Source organism: Glandiceps talaboti, chromosome 7, assembly GCF_964340395.1.
Source record: "Glandiceps talaboti chromosome 7, keGlaTala1.1, whole genome shotgun sequence".
NCBI classification, from domain to species: Eukaryota; Metazoa; Hemichordata; class Enteropneusta; family Spengelidae; genus Glandiceps; species Glandiceps talaboti.
In genome coordinates, this window is record NC_135555.1 from 4133437 (window position 1) to 4152873 (window position 19437).

At 35.5% G+C, this 19437-nt stretch overlaps 2 protein-coding genes across 2 annotated transcripts; one reads left to right on the forward strand and one right to left on the reverse strand.

Annotated features, from left to right (window-relative positions):
* Window positions 1–339: 339 nt before the first annotated feature.
* Window positions 340–9970, reverse strand: LOC144437404 (targeting protein for Xklp2 homolog). Its single transcript, XM_078126334.1, has 14 exons — window positions 9862–9970; window positions 8968–9084; window positions 8632–8748; window positions 8242–8380; window positions 7350–7601; window positions 6392–6686; window positions 5724–5892; window positions 4041–4188; window positions 3692–3908; window positions 3341–3442; window positions 2887–3066; window positions 2368–2514; window positions 1503–1617; window positions 340–629 (listed from the first exon to the last, which is right to left on the reverse strand). Exons 1-14 carry the CDS (start codon window positions 9968–9970, stop codon window positions 340–342), a joined length of 2397 nt encoding a protein of 798 aa, XP_077982460.1.
* A 258-nt stretch (window positions 9971–10228) lies between these two features.
* LOC144437630 (anamorsin homolog) lies at window positions 10229–17780 on the forward strand. Its single transcript, XM_078126613.1, has 9 exons — window positions 10229–10302; window positions 11095–11260; window positions 11922–12145; window positions 13943–14111; window positions 14324–14388; window positions 14966–15035; window positions 15323–15368; window positions 15796–15883; window positions 16483–17780. Exons 2-9 carry the CDS (start codon window positions 11107–11109, stop codon window positions 16594–16596), a joined length of 930 nt encoding a protein of 309 aa, XP_077982739.1. The 5' UTR covers window positions 10229–10302; window positions 11095–11106; the 3' UTR covers window positions 16597–17780.
* Window positions 17781–19437: the final 1657 nt, after the last annotated feature.

Sequence of the window (19437 nt, forward strand, 5' to 3'; positions counted from 1 at the left end):
GTATTTTACACAACAACAATATTCACTTCCTATGCCACTCTCAACGACTCTTTTGTCAAGTCGAGAAAGAACTTGTAGAGGATAGAATGAAAATAGACTTTTTGGCAGAATCAAGACATCAACAAGTGTGAATGCCTCTAGCTTATATCACATCTTTTCAGTGTGTATATTTCTCATGCTTGAGGCCAATAGCAATATCTAAATATGATATGCAAACATTCACTGTCCAGTGCAATCTAAATGTCTCAATCAACAAGACAAGCTAAAATGTTTACAGGTTATACATTCATCACAGTTTCTTTCATTTGCTTGATGATACAGAATTGTTAGCACAGTTAGTTACAACCTGTCTGTTCGTCGGCGACTGGTACGTAGTTGTGGGGATATAGGTGCAGTTAGGGGTACAGTACTTGGAATGACTTGTATTTCTTTGAAATGTCTAATGGGGTTGGGTTTGTGGACCATATCGTTTCTTAGTTGTCTTACAGCTTCTTTCTCCATGGTCATGATCTCCTTTTCACGGTTTAGTTTTTCTTCAGCAAGATCACATTCTTTTTTCTTCTTGAAGTTTTCAAAGTCTTCCCTCTGATGTGCACGTTTGTCTGTGTTCAGCTGGAAGGGTGCCATATCTAATGGAATGAAAACAACAAACATAAATTCAGACTTCTGAAGAAATGTTGAAATATTAAAATGAAACACATTTATAAAGAAGGCAAATGTACACCGTGCAGAGGAAACAAGGATATGTAATGGATAATAATAATAATGATTAATAATAATAATAATAAATAAATATAAATATTATCTATTTTAAATACAAGTCATAATTTAGGGATGTAATATTTTGCATTTTAGGATCTTGATTTTCCCTTTTGTTCCCATCAAACCGGACTAACATTTGGAAATCGGTTTATGTTGAAGTTGGATATTTCAATTCAACATTACTTCATTAATCTCATATTGAGTAATTAAATAGATAAGTTCATGTGGCATCTGATGAGAACCAAAACTTTATATACCAAAAACTAATGCTGACTGCTCGACTGGCTTGTTCTCCGTTTGTAAACAGTTCTGATGCAAATATTTGTTTGTCAACAAATTGTGTATTTGTGGGATATTGATATGGTTTGTTCACTAGGCAATGGACCATACATGCTTCACATAGTAAAAAAAACCAATCAGTCTATCAAATTGTCTGGCACACCGTGTCATTCACTGGTCCTACATTAGCAGGGTAGGCCACTGTATGAAGGCACCTTTTAGTGGTCCAGTCAGAAGTCTAAACTTTGTAATTATTAATTTATTACCATTGTATTTATTTATTTATTTATTTATTTATTTATTTATTTATGTATGTTGTTTTTCTTATTTGATGTGTTACATTTGTTTTCTTTTTAACTTGACATATCTCTCGGAGAATAGCAATAATGACAAAATTTTGTTCAAGTTAGTTACTACTGGGGCTTTAATCTATGCATTCAATTAATATGATTAGTACATACCTGTCAATGGTCGTTGACCCGTCACAGGTATAAATGGTTCTTCATATAACACTTTAGTAGGCCTTGCTTTAAAAGCATTAGCCTGGGCTCTCTGGTTCTTAAGTTCTTCTTCCATCTGTAAATATAAACAATTCAAGTTACACAACGTGACAACAAATTGACCAGACTTCAGTATCACACAGTAATTTCAGTCATTCCTACTAGCTAAACTCACCAAATGAGGCTTCTTTTCAGATACACATAGCATTACATTAGTGATAGCCAAGTTGAATGGATACATATTTCATCCTTCAACAATTTCTCTTTTAAATACAATGACGTTGAAGAGTTTTTGTAAAATGTTGAGTATGTAAAATTTACTAGTGATTTACCACATAACACATCTAAAATTCTTCATAAACAAAGTTACGCTATGTATAAATACATGGGGAGAAAATCTGTAAATTTTATGAGATATTCCCCTACTGAGCTAGAGTTTTGAATTCTTGGGGAATAACATCTTGATAATCAATATTTGAATAATGAATCATTCTTGCCAGCCAAAGTATAATGACAAGACGAAAATAAACACACTGGTGTAATTAGTTCTACTGATCACACACTAAACGAAAAAGTCTCTCTGATTGGCCCTTATGGTTAGTCGAAGAAGCTGGCTTCAAATCTGCTGAACAGTAGTCCGTTCAACAATGGCCTTTGCATCTGTTAAGCACCACTGTAAAGAGGCTAGTGGTTTGATGATGATGATTGCAATCTTGCAATGACTTTGTAGGATCTACCCCCCCCCCCCCCCCCCCCCCCCCCCCCAGTAGGAACAAAGATCTAGCACTGAATTTCAAACACAAACATCCAATGACAGCATACATACCTTACGAGCCCATTCATCTGCTGCTATAGTTCCTCTTTCTTCCACACGCAGTTGGAATGGTGCTGGTCTGGTTACTTCTTTTGGTTTCTTGACAGGCAAACCTTTCAAAGATGGGCTTGGTAAGGTTTGCGCCCTGAACTCTCTTGCCTGGGATAACAGATATTGTTATTTTTACATGGTGTTTGCAATTAGAGTCAAGAAATATTGATATTCCCATTTTCACGGCCTCTACTTGATATCATTGGTGGACAAAACACATTGCTAGAAATGTATACATAATTGTATTACAATATAGGAGGAGCTTGGACACCAGTCAAGTAAAAAAGCATGACTACAATTCTTACCGCTTTCATTTTTGCTACAACTGTTGTAAGGATTTTGTCCCTAAAACCTTACTTTAACACAGTTGCTTGCTGCAGCTTGACAATACAACTGACACTACATCATCGTTGTTTTCAACCATGTATAACTTCAACAACTTTCAGAATGACTAGACTAAAAAAACCAAACACACCATACCTTCTTTTCTTCCATGAACACCTGCTGTATCTTCTCTTCCTTCTTTGCCATTCTTTCCTTGTCGCGGTCATCAAAGGTGAATGGTTGTATCTCAGTATGTTTGTGGTCAATAACTGGTTTGAATATGATTCCTGGTTGGGGTGCTGGTCGTGAAAATTTTACAGGCTTCTCTCGTTCGTCCTGTGTAGGAGTTAAAGACAAATCAAATAAGATATGATTTCTTTCAGGATGCTGGACACTGGTAATATTGTTTACATCCAAAACTCAAGAAGTTCTTGGTTTATACACATTCATTTATTCCCACTGGCCTGTAGCAAACCTTTTGAAAATGACTAAATCCTACTGTTCAAAATCAACTTCTGTCTGCCATGATGACAAATTCTGTAAGGATAATAAATATATATTAGCTTCTCATGGATCTATATCACTTTTATTTGACAAAATAATAGTTTACCTTGAAACTCTCGTCCTCTTTCTGAATTCGTACTCTGTTTTTCAATGCAAATGCTGGTGATTTGGGGCACGTCACTGGTATTGTCTTCTTCTCACCAACACCCTGGATATGAAAATAATATATTAGCAACATACAAACCACAAAAAGTTATAACACTAGTAATGCTCACATGCTAGAAACTTCACATATCTCAACGTGCACGTATAAAATTTTAAACTCCCTCAGAAATCACTTTCACTTGCTGTAAAGGAGAACTCACAAATCTTTCATGTTGCATACTATTATAAATTTTGCACATAATCTGAAAATTTAATCATTAAAAGGTATGCTCTTGTATATCATTCTCCTTACCATCGGTCTTTCAAGTATTTTTGCAGGAACTGGCCGCGCATGAAATTCAAACTTGTTTTCTTCTTTAGGCTTAGAGGCATCCCTGACTTCATTTCTGGAGCGGGTTTCAAATTCAAAACCAACAGGTTCAGTGCACTTTTTCTTGGCTGTTTTCTTTGGAAGAACGACTTTGTCAGTGAATAGGTGTGGATTTACAGGTTTGGCTTTAAACTTGTACCTGAGAGGAATGATAGATAAACAGATATTACATCAATAGTCGCAGTTCAATGAAAGGCCTATGTTGAATTGGAACTTAAGTTTGGGTGAGAAAAAACAGTAGTCTGGCAATTCTATGGGAAAAATTACTTACTGTTTCATTTCTTCCACTTCCTGATCTTCTTTGTCTTGAGCACTCGCTACTGTATAACTTCTCTTTCTGTGCCTTGTTTCCAATAATGGTGTCTTTGCAATAGTTAATTTTGAACATGGTTTCCTCTTGCCCATCTGAGGAGTGTTTCCTTTAGAGACAACACAGTTATACATTCAATGTATGATTGTCAGTCAGTTTAATAAGCCCAGTTCAGATTAGGCTAGGTTAAACTTTAGGTGAGAAAAACAGTTGTGTAGTAGAGCTACAAAACGAAATTGCCTATTCTACCTAATTAATCTCTGTGGTTCCACTGATAAGATGACACTGATACAACACCCTGGGATTGAATCTCTGGCCTTTAAGCAGTTCAAAAGTGAACTAAATCTTTGGATATACAAATTCATCTTGACCATGAGATAGTACATGTACAGTACATTTGATGGAATTCAACTTTGTGACCAAGTATGCTGTTTAGATCAAGCAGGGTTCTCCACAATTTAGAAAAATACAGGGGCGCCCTAATTTGCATATTTATTTGCATATCATTAGCATATTTCCAGATCATAATATTAGGAAGTGAAAAAAGTTTCCAAAATCAAAAACTCCTATTTTATTCATTCAGCAAACTAAAATGTACTGAAATGTATTGTAATCACCAATTTCCAAACCTTTCACATAATTCACAATGTAAAAATTTCAGGAAGGAGGTTGACAGTTACACAAACGATGTTATAGTAATGTTGGCAAGCATGTTTTACACACAGGAGTGACAACACATGGCATTGTTGATGTACATGTATGCACCTCTAGGCTAGCTATCACTTAGTTTTGAGTTGTTGGTTTCACCTTGTAAATGTGCATGTCATTCATAAAAATTAATTGAAAACAATTCATTTTCCTTTATTTCTCTAAAATTTGATATCCTTTTAATTTTCATGAATGGAAAATGATTTTTCATCCAAATTTGCCGGAAATACGTACATTTTTAATGTGACGAATTTGGGCTAAGAATAACCGAATACGTTCAGTGCAAATGTACAGTAACAAACATGGCTGCCACATCGGAGCTACCTCGTGGTACTACGATCGCGATTCACATCCAAACGTGATCATTTAGGACATAAATTTTACCATGGAACCGTACCGGAGTAGTTATTTCTAAAGAACATGTATAAATTTTAGGATTTTGTTCGTATTTATCGATACAATACGAAAATTGCCGTGACATCGTACATCGTATGCGTACTGTATTGCGTATACGGGAAGGCTTGGAAATTACCGGCTTGATATACCCGGCCATAGAAACTACCAACGTACCGTCTTCTACTTTACGACGGTACTACATTTACTGTTTTTTGTTTCGGCTACCATTGTTATAATCAAGGCGATAAATAAGTTCATAAATGATGATAGACGCAGTGTCGCTGTTCACTTCCTTCATTAACGGCATTGAATAGAATCTCTTGAAGACGTTCACACCAAAACAAAGGGGCGCTGAACGCAAACAGAGGGGCGGTCCATGAAAACAGAGGGGCGGTGCGCCCCTCAAAAACCCCTCGTGGAGAACACTGTCAAGGATTCAGAAATCACATTTGCAATCAAGAAAATACTACCACCATTGTCTATACACACGGTGACACCATTATATGTGATAAAGTACAGTATTTAAAGACAGATTTTTACCTCTACTTCTTGGCTTCTGGCGGAATCGATCTGGTGTTTTTGACTGGAATTCATTGACAAGGACAGCCATTGGTTTATACACAGGTTCATCTTGTGTTTCACTGATTTTGCGTTTACGTTCATTGAAGTGGAATGGCATGGCTTTGGTTGGACCTTTCCTTGGATTATGCTTTGTATAAAAGGGGGGAAAGACGTGTTTAAATATTTAATTGATCTAAACATAGCAGATAATTTACTGAAAGAGAGTTGAGTCTAGTATCTGATTCATCACAACATTTAATAAATACTATTAATAATATAGAATGGCTTACAGGAGCGTAAAGGATGTCTGACTTCTCATTTTTTGGAATAAATCCCTAACAATTTACTTTGAAATTCAGTACTGTAAAACAGTACAGAATTCCAAAATTGTCATATACATTCAAACTGAATCTGACTTGGGACTGAGTTACATGCAAGACTAAATAAAATAAAATTTTCACTTTGGCATTTTAGAATTTTATATTATGTGTAATCATACCAATAATTTCTCCTGTTAGATAATGACAAAATAATGAGCCAGTAACAGTAGCAAAACTTGGACTCAGCATTTTGGTATTCTTTGCGATGTAATGTTTTTGTGCTAATGCATGAAACTGAAATATGGTAAACTAAATTGTACAACTCACTGGAGATGGTGGATGGCTTCGCAAACTTGACTTGAAGTCTCTTTCTTTAGCATCACTCCTTGTTGTCATGGAATGTGACTTAAGTCTATCATCAGTAGCAAAGTGAAACTCTTCCACATGCGTACAAGTACGTTCTGATCGTACTGGTGCATGACCTGAGGAAGTCTGTGACTTCTTCATTGATTCTTCAGCAACTCGGCGTCTCTCTACTAGTTGATGTCTTAGTTTAGCTATCTTCTCCATCTCAAGTTCCTCTGATGACTTGAATGATGCACCTGGTTTCACACCAACGCGTCTGTTAAAGGGAGGGGAGGGGGGGGGGGAAAGGAAGAGTAAAATTGTGGTTTAAGTTTTATTTACTTCAGATAGGATGATACAAAGTATTTGTGATTAATCCTGTATATGATGACCTCTCTTAGAGGTCAGGTCATCTGAAATTTCCTCTAAATCTGAAGCATTCAAATGTACAAGCATGACCAGATTACCCTAAACTAGACTCCATTAATATCTAAGGTAATGAATTAATACACTCAGTATTAGGGCAATAAGAAAACTACTAGTACAGTGGGATTCTGGAGAGAATGGACAAAAGTAAAACTGAAGTGAAACACAAACCATATGTGACAAAAATCCAATAGATGGTGAGATAGAAGAACATTGATAGTTTGAAGAGGCAATGGCATGTGTTGTTCCTTATATAAGAATAAAAATATACTGCGTCTACTCAAGATTAAGGGAAACAGCTATGAAAGGAGTGGAACGAACGGAGGATAGGAAAAATAATTTATTATATTTGTTATCATTAGAGTCGACATAAAATATATAAATAAACACATAACTGCTATCATTCCCAACTATTAGGTAAACTATTCCGACTTTTCTATCTTTTTACAAGTAATATACATATAGACACTTTAAAACATTTTTGGTCTGATTAAATTCTAGTAGATTGACTTACTTCAGACAAGTAGGTGTAGATGGCAAAGTAAGCTTAAGTTTCTTCATCTTTGAACTTTCAATTTTTTTATTTGCTTCTGTTCTACTTCTCTTTGTTGCAGGCCCATCTAATGATCGTGTTTCTCGCCTGATTGTTTGACTCTGTGCCTTTACCCTAGGTGAACACCTGGTACCACGAACGCCATTCTGAATCTGTGTAGTGGTTGATACTTTCTTGTCTGTATTCTTTAGGTGTTGCTGTCTAGCTCTTTGTCTAGAGACACAAACAAGTGAACAAAATTACATTTTGTCCTCGATGATGAATTAAGAACTGTGATAATCCTAGTAACAGAGGTGGAAATCAGGTAAATTTGTACTGATTTCAAAACCATGACGGTAGCGTAAGATTGATGGGGACAACTCCAGTAACATAACATACTTGGGGAACTCAGGTAGATTTTACAAATGTAAATACTTTTCACCTAACAAAACATAGAGAGTCAGTTTTGTTTAAGTTCTGTTATTCCTGACTATTGAGACATTTTCCTAGGGTGACACAATTAGGTGCAGGACTCTGATGTTTATCTAAATTCTGCCACTGAGACAACCATTCATTTTTTAGACAATTAGAAGAACGTCTCAAGAATCAAAGATCTGTGTTATGTCCTCAAGTTACCAAGTTAAAATTAAGCAGACATATTCTGAAAAAGAAATAAAATGTCTATATATGGATCATGTGCAATAACCAGGATTATAATAGAAATGTGAATATTTACCTATTCAACTGCAGTGAGTCAACGTTTGACACAAGAACATCATTATTACCTAAATTTACAATTTCAGACTTGGTAGCTTCAAGAAATATATGATACTTGATGACAATTTATTTTGCTGATGTCTTTACTTGTTCTTACCTCATCATTTTCTTGTTTTCTGTACTAGCTACTCCACTGGTTGTGGTTTCATTACCAGATGTGTGCTTAGCTTTCCATGCCGTGAAGGTCTTTACAATATTCTTTGGAACTTTCACTGCATTGACTATTTCTTCTGAATCTAAAAGTGGGTTGTTTCAATGAAATAAAATTAACACATTTTTAAAAATAGTAATCATGAGTATTTGTAAAAGTAAAATCAAACTTGCAAGCGATTTAGAATGACCTCATTTCAGACACTTGGTTAAAATAATATCATCACATCCAATTATGGTCTCAGATGTAACACAGGTATAATCATTGGTCATTGGGATACAATCACACATTGTCCGGTCCCTATAAAACACAGAACACTCCTGGTGGTGTTTTTACCTTCTGAGGCTGGCTGTTGAGGTTCTTCAACAACTGGTTCAGTTTTTTCATCTTCCATACTCGTTTCCTCAACAGTGTCTAAGTTAGCTTCAGTGTTTTTATCACTTGGTAAAGTTTCTGTGATAAAGAGAAGAACCAAAATAACAATGTCAAACAAAAGATCAAAGACCTCTTTCTAGCCAGAGCCAATGCTCTATTTCAAGACACTCTTGGTGACCAGACTTTGCTACATACATGTACGTAGGGAAGTCTGTCATCAAGCTAAATGATCACTATATGCCAGTATTTACACAAAATGTTAGAAAGTCACAAACAACTCAATTTCAACAAAATCACCTGTATCAATGGTATTTGAGGTGCTTCCATTATTTGGATTTGGGGCTACTGCCACCGAGACACGTTTTCCGTTGATAACAGAGAATCTCACTGGAATGCCATTTTCATGATCAAAGTCTGGAAGGAATGAAGAAATAAAGAAATATGGTCAGCATTGCATTGTAATACACTATGCAATCATTTGAAATAAAAAAGAAATACAGATTTAAAATCTATAGATGTAAAAATCTCCCTTCAATTATCTATTACAAAAGTTAAAACACTTCAAAATGATGAGTATGAAATGATACAAATGTCTTCACGATTCCAAGATGAGGGAGGGGTATTGGCATTTGATCTTTTCCATACTTCTTGCTTGAAACCAATTAGAATTACAAACTTTCCTGCAGTTTGTTTGTCCTTGGTTTATCAGGTGGTAGCTCTACCCATGGAGGTAGAATCTTAGGCTGGATGTCAACGTGGTTTCTAACTAAACCACGAGTGAGTGAGAGGTGTAAATCATAACGATACTGAACTAGACTAGTAGTAGTAGAATCTAGGACTTTGATTCTGTCTCCATATTCTACCAAATCCATCTTACCTTAAATATAACACATGCTACAACAGACATGCCCTAACCATCCCTTGATGACTCAGAACTTCGTGAAGTAAAATAAACATGGTTGTACACCATAGTCTTACTTAGGGCATACATGTACACATGATACAAAAATACAACCGAGTAAGGAATCATGACCAAGGTCACATGCAAGTTTGAATGACAAAAATATTCCTGTTTTAGGTTTGTAACTTATTTTCATAATAACATTGTAGCTGCACGCCAAGTCGCAATATACCTGAAGCTAGAGTGGAAATGGGCTAATGTGAGATTTTGTTGATATTATTTATACTCACTGAAATAAGAGTCAGCGCCATCATCATAAAATTCCGTCGCTGTAGCCTCTGAAAAATCTACGAACTGTGGAGCATTGTAGTCCCAATCGCCGTCTACCGGTGCACTCATAGTTCTAAACGATCGTCAAAATATCAAAATTGGAAAGTATGATGCGAACAGGCTGGCAAGTTATATATTTTGTGACAAAAACACACGAGTTTGAATAGCAGCTCGCTATTATAAATCTCCAACGCCAACCGTTCTGTTCAATTTTAGCTCTTTACACGTATCCACCAATCAGAATGGAAAGATTCACGACTTCTGATTGGCCGACGGGAAATCATCGCCCTCGGGAATCATCGGTATTTATACGAAGTTCACCGAACATGAACCACTTCCGGTTCAAGGGATTAGAGCGAGGAGATCTCGAGAACGTGTGACGACTCTTGCGTTTTATCAATGTGAGTTAAATAACGCTATTTTAAGGTCACCTTTCCGAAACGACAATTATTCCTTACGTGAAATTTAATATTAAGGAAATCGTCGTATCATTAAGGTATACATTACGCATCACCACTCATCAGTCCAGTCTGCATGCACTCTAATGTTATTGTCATTTGTGAATACTACCTATAGTACTAATAATAGATTAGAAATTTCTGACAGCAGTTTTGGGTAAATTTGCCAAAATTTAATAAATTAGTTTCCATATAAATGTCATTTATTAGGAATACAGTATTTCCATCCTTCAAAATGAGCCTTTGCATTCTCATTTTGAATAAAATTGGCTTAGTCATCATGATCTTGTTGAAATACTTCAATCTAGTGGCACTCGAAGCAATCTGTATGATTTTTTAAAAAAAAGGGATAGTAAATTATTTACTACACGTTCTCAAAAAAAATCATACAGATTGATTCGAGTGCATGTGATAAAAACTGGTAGAAGTGAAGGTCCCAGCAGAAGACAGTAAATGCCAGGGTGGCGAGGAGAAGGTTATATATAATTATATTATTATATAAGCATAGATCCATAATGCAAGCGATATGTTTGTTCATCAGACAAACTTGTCATTGAAATTTACTTTCACTCTTCCTGTTTGTGTGATTTTCTGCAAAAAGAAAATTCCTAAAACATTTTTTTCATAGATACCATGCATACCTTCCTAAATCTGTGAAATTTAGTTTCATGCAAATCAGTCACTTTTTCTTTCAGTTTATTTATTTATATATTTATTTATTTATTTTGAATTCAGAGCAAACTAATTATGTTTGAGGAGATCAAGTCAGGACAGCATGTGTTGTTGTTATGGGGAGGTTCTTCTCCTGCAGCTAATCTACAAGACATAGTGAAAGATTTGATTTCAAAGGTTGGAGATGATGGCAAGGTTCAGGTGGAACATGTAGAGAGATTACATTTGTGTAAGTATAAGCCCAGCTTTGTTCCACATGCAAGGAAACATCACAGTACAGTAACAAATATGCATAAAATTGACCCATCTATGTTGTAAGTTGGAGTGTATTATTATGTTTTGAATTTCAAACACAGGGGTATAGGGCTCCTTTCCCAGTGTTGTGAGTTTAATACTTGAGGCCAGGACATGAAAGCATACCCATGGGCTGTACTGGAGCTTGGTGTTAGATACATTTGAAATGTGAAAATGGTTACTTGACTCTCAATACTACCTAATACCTACTGCCAGGACCTAGGCTAGTGAGCTATTGTATGTGGTCAGAACAACGTCTCATTGTAATTTCCGTAATAATACTATTATTTACTATGTTGTCATTTCTGAAATGATGTAGTTAAGTTGAGATAACACACATAATGGTCACTTAAAACACCCCTTTGTCTACATCATAGGTGAGAACTTAAATGTCAGTTGACAAATTTGACTTTTTCCTCAAACTGTTTTTCATATTGGAGATATTAGAGAGAAGTAGATTAGTACAATTGCCATACTTGAATTATTTAGAATCATGTCATGCTTCTGTAAGGAGAAAACATGTAAGTCTGTTTCGCAAATATCTAGTTTGTGTTATTGAAGGCTAACATTTCATTGTCACATCTTTTACCCAACAGCTGAACATAAAGATTCAACGTTTGACGTGACAGTGTCAGGTGTGTTGCAACCAGTAGTTACCGTCCACAGTGCAGATATACTGGCTGAAATAGCAAGGATATTGAAACAAAATGGTAAACTTATAGTGAGGGAACCAGTCTCACAGAATGCAGACAGTAAACTCAGAACAGCAGCTAAACTTATCAGTGCTGTTAAACTTTCAGGGTTTGTTGATGTTTCACAGGTAAGAATTTTATACAATCGTCAACTTTGGTAGTGAGGTGAATATGAGCATGGTAAAGGATTACATGTAAAGTCCAATACAAGATGATTTTGACAAATGATTGCAGGAACCAAGATATTTAGTTATGGTTTTGTTATGAAACTTAGTGAGCTAGGCTCAGTCCAACTACAAAATGATAACACTTTTTAAAAGTGGGTCTTGAGGATTGTAGCAATGGATTTGTTTGCTTTAGGTCTTGGTTTTCATATATATGCAGATAAAATCTTTATTTCAACATTTTGGCATTAGACAGAAAACCTTCTTCAGGATACTAAAAAAGAAAATAAAGAAAGGACAAATAATGAGTAAAAAGAAATACAATATCAGATAAAAAGTGACATCTTAACGGTTTGAAAATGTACTTCTCTTCTGCCATATATTGATCACTGACTGTAAATGTTCTATTTACCCAAATAATGGATATTGTTATTGAAATCAATGTGAAAACATCAAGTATGTGACATAGTGTGTAACCCTTCTTGGCTAGTTTGTCTACTGTACAGGGTGAAGGATTGTAACAGACAAGCTTTCCCCCAGAATATACTCTTTATCACAGTGAAACGTGCATTTAAATTGTTAAGTTTAAGTATACAATATATCAAGAAATTATAGAGTAGAAACCCCACACTATGAAGGCCTTTATAGCAAGCTCATTTGTGCCATTATTTATGATATACTCTTTAATACTATATCTCATGATCTTACCACAGCCCAATGCAGTGTATCTCAGTGTACATTTTATGATATACTCCCTAACACTATATCTCATGATCTTACCACAGCCCAATGCAGTGTATCTCAGTGTACATTTTATGATATACTCCCTAACACTATGTCTCATGATCTTACCACAGCCCAATGCAGTGTATCTCAGTGTACATTTTATGATATACTCCCTAACACTATGTCTCATCTTACCACAGCCCAATGCAGTGAATCTCAGTGTACATTTTATGATATACTCCCTAACACTATGTCTCATCTTACCACAGCCCAATGCAGTGTATCTCAGTATACATTTTATGATATACTCCCTAACACTATGTCTCATCTTACCACAGCCCAATGCAGTGTATCTCAGTATACATTTTATGATATACTCCCTAACACTATGTCTCATCTTACCACAGCCCAATGCAGTGTATCTCAGTATACATTTTATGATATACTCCCTAACACTATGTCTCATCTTACCACAGCCCAATGCAGTGTATCTCAGTATACATTTTATGATATACTCCCTAACACTATATCTCATGATCTTACCACAGCCCAATGCAGTGTATCTCAGTGTACATTTTATGATATACTCCCTAACACTATGTCTCATCTTACCACAGCCCAATGCAGTGTATCTCAGTATACATTTTATGATATACTCCCTAACACTATGTCTCATCTTACCACAGCCCAATGCAGTGTATCTCAGTATACATTTTATGATATACTCCCTAACACTATATCTCATGATCTTACCACAGCCCAATGCAGTGTATCTCAGTGTACATTTTATGATATACTCCCTAACACTATGTCTCATCTTACCACAGCCCAATGCAGTGTATCTCAGTGTACATTTTATGATATACTCCCTAACACTATATCTTATCTTACCACAGCCCAATGCAGTGTATCTCAGTGTACATTTTATGATATACTCCCTAACACTATATCTCATCCTTACCTCAGCCCAATGCAGTGTATCTCAGTGTACATTTTATGATATACTCCCTAACACTATGTCTCATCTTACCACAGCCCAATGCAGTGAATCTCACAGATGATGAAGTTATTGAAATAAAGAGCAATCTTAAGTGTACTGCTGATCTAAGTGTTGTGAAAGTCACATGCAGTAAACCAGCATTTGAAATTGGTTCCAGCTCTCAGTTATCTCTCAGTTTTGCAAAGAAAACCAAGACAGAAACAGGTTTGTCTTCAATTTTGTGATGATGTACCTTGCTAATGGAGTAAAATTAATATTTTAGTGGTTGTATTGTATTTTTATGTAAACTGTCCTGTTGAGAACAGTCACCAAAGAAGATTCATAACATTAAACCATATATTGGAATATTCTAGAATTGTCATTTTCTAGCTGAAGAATTTTGCTATAATTAATAATGTATTTGATTTCTGTACTAGACAAAACCAGCAATGCAGCCAAAGTATGGACTTTGTCAGCTATGGACATGGCAGATGATGAAGTAGTAAGTTTGAAATTCACTGACATTTCCTTACTATTAATGTGTTTCTTTACCATGACCAAGGATTCTTATTAGGGTGACCCTATTTTTTTTCTGTTTCTCATTACCCAGACCAACCCAAATTGTCAGCTCCGACATTTTTATTTTCGCCTGCCTTTAATAATATTTTGCGGAACAGAGCCCTCTCTGGCAAAAAATAAGCAAGGGTCTGGACTGTCGATGTCATGGCGATGATGACAACACTTGTTCACAAACAGAACATTTCTTTCATGATGGAAGATATTCAGGGGTGGGAGTGGTGGAGAACATGCCAATTGTGTAGACAAGCTGGGAAAGAGCTTCTTATGAGGAATCCAATAAAAAGTAAGATAGAGAGGAGGAAAAGGAGATGCAGTGAAACATGAAGAAGCTAATTTTTAATTTTTTAAATTTTTTCTTAACATTGATTGACCATCCAACAGACCCAAAAACTTCACACCCAATGTGAAACAATGCTATAAAATTAACACCACTGTATTACAGCAATGAAAACCCATATTTTAATATGAACAGATCTAATTGACAAATTTTATTTAATTAGGATTTAGTCGATGAAGATGATCTTTTAGATGATGACGATTTCCTCAAACCTGATCCATCATCCCTTAGAGGTAAGAATAAATTGAATGATTTATTTTGTCCCATGTTGACTTCAAAGACACTCAACGTAATACATGTACTTGAGAAAATTTCAGTGGTACTGTGCACAAACAGACAGACAATTATATGTAAAAAAAAAAGAAAAAGAATATATATGTTAATAAGTTTTCAAATGGCTACAAACTCATCTTTGTAAATAAAATCATTCTCAATATCATTATAAACTACAGTTTGTATGACTACTGGGGTAAGCTATAATGTTTATGGTTTGTTGTGTTTCTGTTTTCATTTTGAATAGCTGAGTGTGGTCCTGGTACCGGAAAGAGAAAAGCCTGCAAAAATTGGTAAGACTACATCACTATGAATTTATAGAAATGTTCTGTGTACTCTGGGTATTGTGTCTCCTCCACTATATCTTCTGTTTTTATGCTAAATTAAAAGGAAATGATACCTTGAGAATTTAGTATGTTTATAAAAACTTGGATAAATTGCACTGGTTTCATTCACTTTCACTTATCAGTACAGAGCTGGTATTGATCTGAACCTAGGCAGAAGTGACATACTGGCCTTGCTTGACAACTTCTGTTAAATATGTCGGGGGGGGGGGGGGGGGGGTATTTTTTGGTGGCAATAGTGATGGTGGTGACACCTATAGCATCAGTAGTGAATGATAATGTTTCAGACTTAATCGTTACACATCAGTGACACATAATCAAATATATTTAGTCATTGCTACATCATAAATAGAATATTTGTTTTCTCTCATTGTAGTTCATGTGGACTTGCTGAAGAACTTGAAAATGAGAGTAGTTCTCAGAAGAAATCAACACAGAAAACTGCCAGCTCAGCTTGTGGAAGTGTAAGTTTTTAGAATCCGACAAGTAATCTCAAAGACTGCTAGTACTCAATACAGGAAGCTTTGGTGGAGAGTGGGTTTAGGATGGAATTGATTATTAGTGGTTGATTGATAGCAAACATCGTATTATGCTAATTTTGAGTGCCAAATTTGACAATTTCAAAAATAAAGGCAGGGAGGCAATACCATTTGTGATGGTATTTTTGCTATGAGTATAGTTCTCTTGCAGAACTCAGTTTCGTGTTTATCTATGCCTATATTTGAAGGATAAGTCTATTGCATAGCGAGCAGAACTTGCTTTGATTCTTTCTATGCCAATAATACATTTCCCAGATTTCAAATGTGTCATATTTGCAGGGTATTGTTGCCATGGTTATTGTACCCTTGTAGCAGAGAGGGAGATTACAATAGAATGTAGAATTCACCATATATCAAAGCCTGTATTTGAAGTGGAAGTCTCATGTACGGCTTGCAGAAATCAGTTATATTCCTATTTACTTTAAATATTATCTCCCAGATTTCAAATATGTTAAAGTTTTAGACTGTCTACAAAGAAAAGGTTTGCTATTTTCTCTTACATTTCATGCATTTTTCTCTTTTAGTGTTATCTGGGTGATGCTTTCAGATGTGCAAGTTGTCCATATCTTGGAATGCCAGCATTTAAACCAGGAGAGAAGATTTCCCTCAGTGACAGACAACTAAAAGCTGATGCTTGATGACCCAACTATGGAAACTTTGCAAACAAATTTGATTAAAAAAAAATTTTGATTGCTGACTCCTACATTGTGATGTACTATGTATCATCCCCATTTGTTAATATTCATTTAAACTAGAAATATCATGTGATTTTTTTCTCAGCAATTTCCCATAGGAATTTCTACCAGAGTCTAAAGTAAACAACAGTACTGATTGAACTTTAAGTTGTCTCATTGCAGCATCAGTCATGTTCTTGCGACAGAACCAATTTCAAATTAGCACCAATCACTACTCTCTTTGTTGACGAAATGGTATGAATATTATAACTGTTTATTTGAGTACACATAACAAAACCCTGTGGAGTTGTTAATGGTACAACACATAGAAGGAAAATAATAACAAAACTAATAAACTATCTAAAAGAAGCATATTCATGAAGTACATGTCAATTCTCCCAGTACGTCCTGCAATAATTTGTGTGCTCACATCGATTTACATAAGCTTTGTCCTTTTGTTATTTTTGTTAGTCTATTTTATTAATATTTCTTTGATGGGTCAAGAACATTTATTTGAGATAACAGTTTCTTTGACTATGACTTATATTTGCGAGTATTTCTTTCCTTGCTACAACACTATTGAATTTGTTTCACTTCAGTGCATATTTGTCATGGCTGTTTCTGTTAACTAAAGGTAAATACTGAAATAACTGAGAATATAGCCATCACAGTCTGATCATCTGAATAAGTGCACTAGCATTAAATGTTGAAAGACATCTAGATAGGTACAGTAACATTGAAATTTGGCATTGTAGATCGTGAGTATCAATGTTCTTGAGTTTGATCATGTCTTATGAAATACCTCTCTAAACCTAGATTTGATGAGATCATGTTATATTTGCATATTAGTGAATTAAATCAAAGGACTGTGTTGCATGTTTTATTTTTGAGTGACATGGAGTTGACAGGTTTATGTAGTATATATACAAATAGGACAGTCAGTTTTCAGAAATCTGCATAGCAGCTGAAGTTTAATATTCATTATGTATCTGTTGTACTAGACTAAGATATGTCATGTCACTGCCTTCACCAGCCTGAAAGAGGTTGACTGATGTATGAGGGCGCTCTATCACAGCTTTCCTTACAGACTACTTATGTACATATTGCATTGTATTTGAGTGTTGGAATTAAAGAATACTATGTCTTTCACTGTGTTACACAGTGTGTGTTATTTATAATGCTATTATTAGTGACAATAATGGATAGCAAAATGCAAGGTAAAGTTATTTGTGGTAATGTCATGGCAACATGAGTGCCAGTAATGACTGCATCATGTAGTCTTCATTAGAGCCCTTTATTCTTGAAAGTAATCACATACAACACAAGTAAAATACAAACTTTCACCTGAACTAAATACAATACATTATGTTTTGTTTTTGTTTTTGTTTTATAAGGGGGTGGGGGATCATTGATAACCAATAGAAGGTTTATAGTCTGTCTATCATATATGATAGAGAATGTGGTTCTTCCCAAAAGTTTATTGAAAGTGTTTGTGAAAATTATATATAAGGTTTCCTAAATGAATTTCATTAGACCCAAAGATGATAACAAAATTTGTTTCCATTGTTGTACAGGGTTTTAGCATTCGACAGAGCTACTCATGATCAGTTCACTGAGCTGAGCGAATAAACATTTAGAAGGGCGCCACCAAGTGTCAAAAACAGCTGTACATGGTCATTCAGTAAAGATACGATCAGAAAGTCTCACGGGGCTCGTATTTTTTTCATAATGGTGAAATGATGTGGCAACAATATACTTTGATAAATTTTCTCTGTGTTTAATGTAGTTTTCTGTTCAGTTGTGATCAGGAGAGGGTATTGTTATCAGGTTGACATGTTAAAATAACACCAGACTCTTAGTTTTGGTCCTTGAATTTCGAAAATTCGGGGCGGGAGGGGGAAAACCCCTCTCTTACCAACCCCATCCTGACATCACTGCTCCCTTGTATTTTGATTGATATTTTATCAAGTATTGTTGCTCCCTCAACATGTTAAATACATAGAACCAGAAAGCATGCTTTCAGTCCTTGAATTTCAAAAATTACTAGGGGTGGGAGGGGGACCCCCCCCCCCTCTAGCCTGTACCCCACTTGGTCCCTTTTTATTTTCAAATTTTACTAAGTATTATTACTAATACTTTGATGTCTTAATATAGCACCGATTCGGGCTGTGATTTTCAAATAAGGCTAACATTTATAAGGACTATAAAACTCATATATTTCAGAGAACATAAGATTTAATTAAGCGGGCATATGTTTACATAGGATGATAGATTTAAAAAAAATTCATCTGAGCCCGACACAATCTATACTATGGTACTTCCATGCTCAGATCTGATATTTCAAAGTTGGTTTTGGCTCTGACCGTCTGACCATCTTTATACTGTAGAGTGCAAGGTTTTGGTCACTTTCATATTTAGGGAATCGATTGGGGGCGCAAGTCGAAACCCCCTCTAAAGATCTAACCTAGTCAGTCCAGCGCTTCTCGACGACGCGACGACGGCCAAGCGTCTTACTCCATGGATGTATTAGTGTTTATACGTACATCCATGCTTACTCACATATCCCCCTTTACTTGTATGTGCCCCCATACACCACATTTACTATATTTTGTTGCTGCTAACATTATTTTCCTGAAATTTGAAAAATTCACAATCATCTATGATATAAATTTTCAATTTCACTTGTGACGAAAACACATTTTATTTTCCCGCGCTCCTACCCGGAAGTGTGTAGATATAAAAACTACAAACACAAAAGTTAATCATATTCCGGGGGTGAGACAGACATATCAACATTAAACATTG

What these genes read in the sequence shown, in the direction of transcription:
- LOC144437404 (XM_078126334.1), bottom strand. Translation starts at nt 9,970, where the DNA reads ATGAGTGCACCGGTAGACGGCGATTGGGACTACAATGCTCCACAGTTC. An exon ending in TCTACACCTACTTGTCTGAA is followed by an intron (nt 6,687 to 7,349) that starts GTAAGTCAATCT and finishes TCCCTTTAACAG; the next exon opens with ACGCGTTGGTGTGAAACCAG. An exon ending in AAATACTTGAAAGACCGATG is followed by an intron (nt 3,443 to 3,691) that starts GTAAGGAGAATG and finishes TTTCATATCCAG; the next exon opens with GGTGTTGGTGAGAAGAAGAC.
- LOC144437630 (XM_078126613.1), top strand. Translation starts at nt 11,107, where the DNA reads ATGTTTGAGGAGATCAAGTCAGGACAGCATGTGTTGTTGTTATGGGGA. An exon ending in TGTAGAGAGATTACATTTGT is followed by an intron (nt 11,261 to 11,921) that starts GTAAGTATAAGC and finishes TTTACCCAACAG; the next exon opens with CTGAACATAAAGATTCAACG. An exon ending in GGTTTGTTGATGTTTCACAG is followed by an intron (nt 12,146 to 13,942) that starts GTAAGAATTTTA and finishes ATCTTACCACAG; the next exon opens with CCCAATGCAGTGAATCTCAC.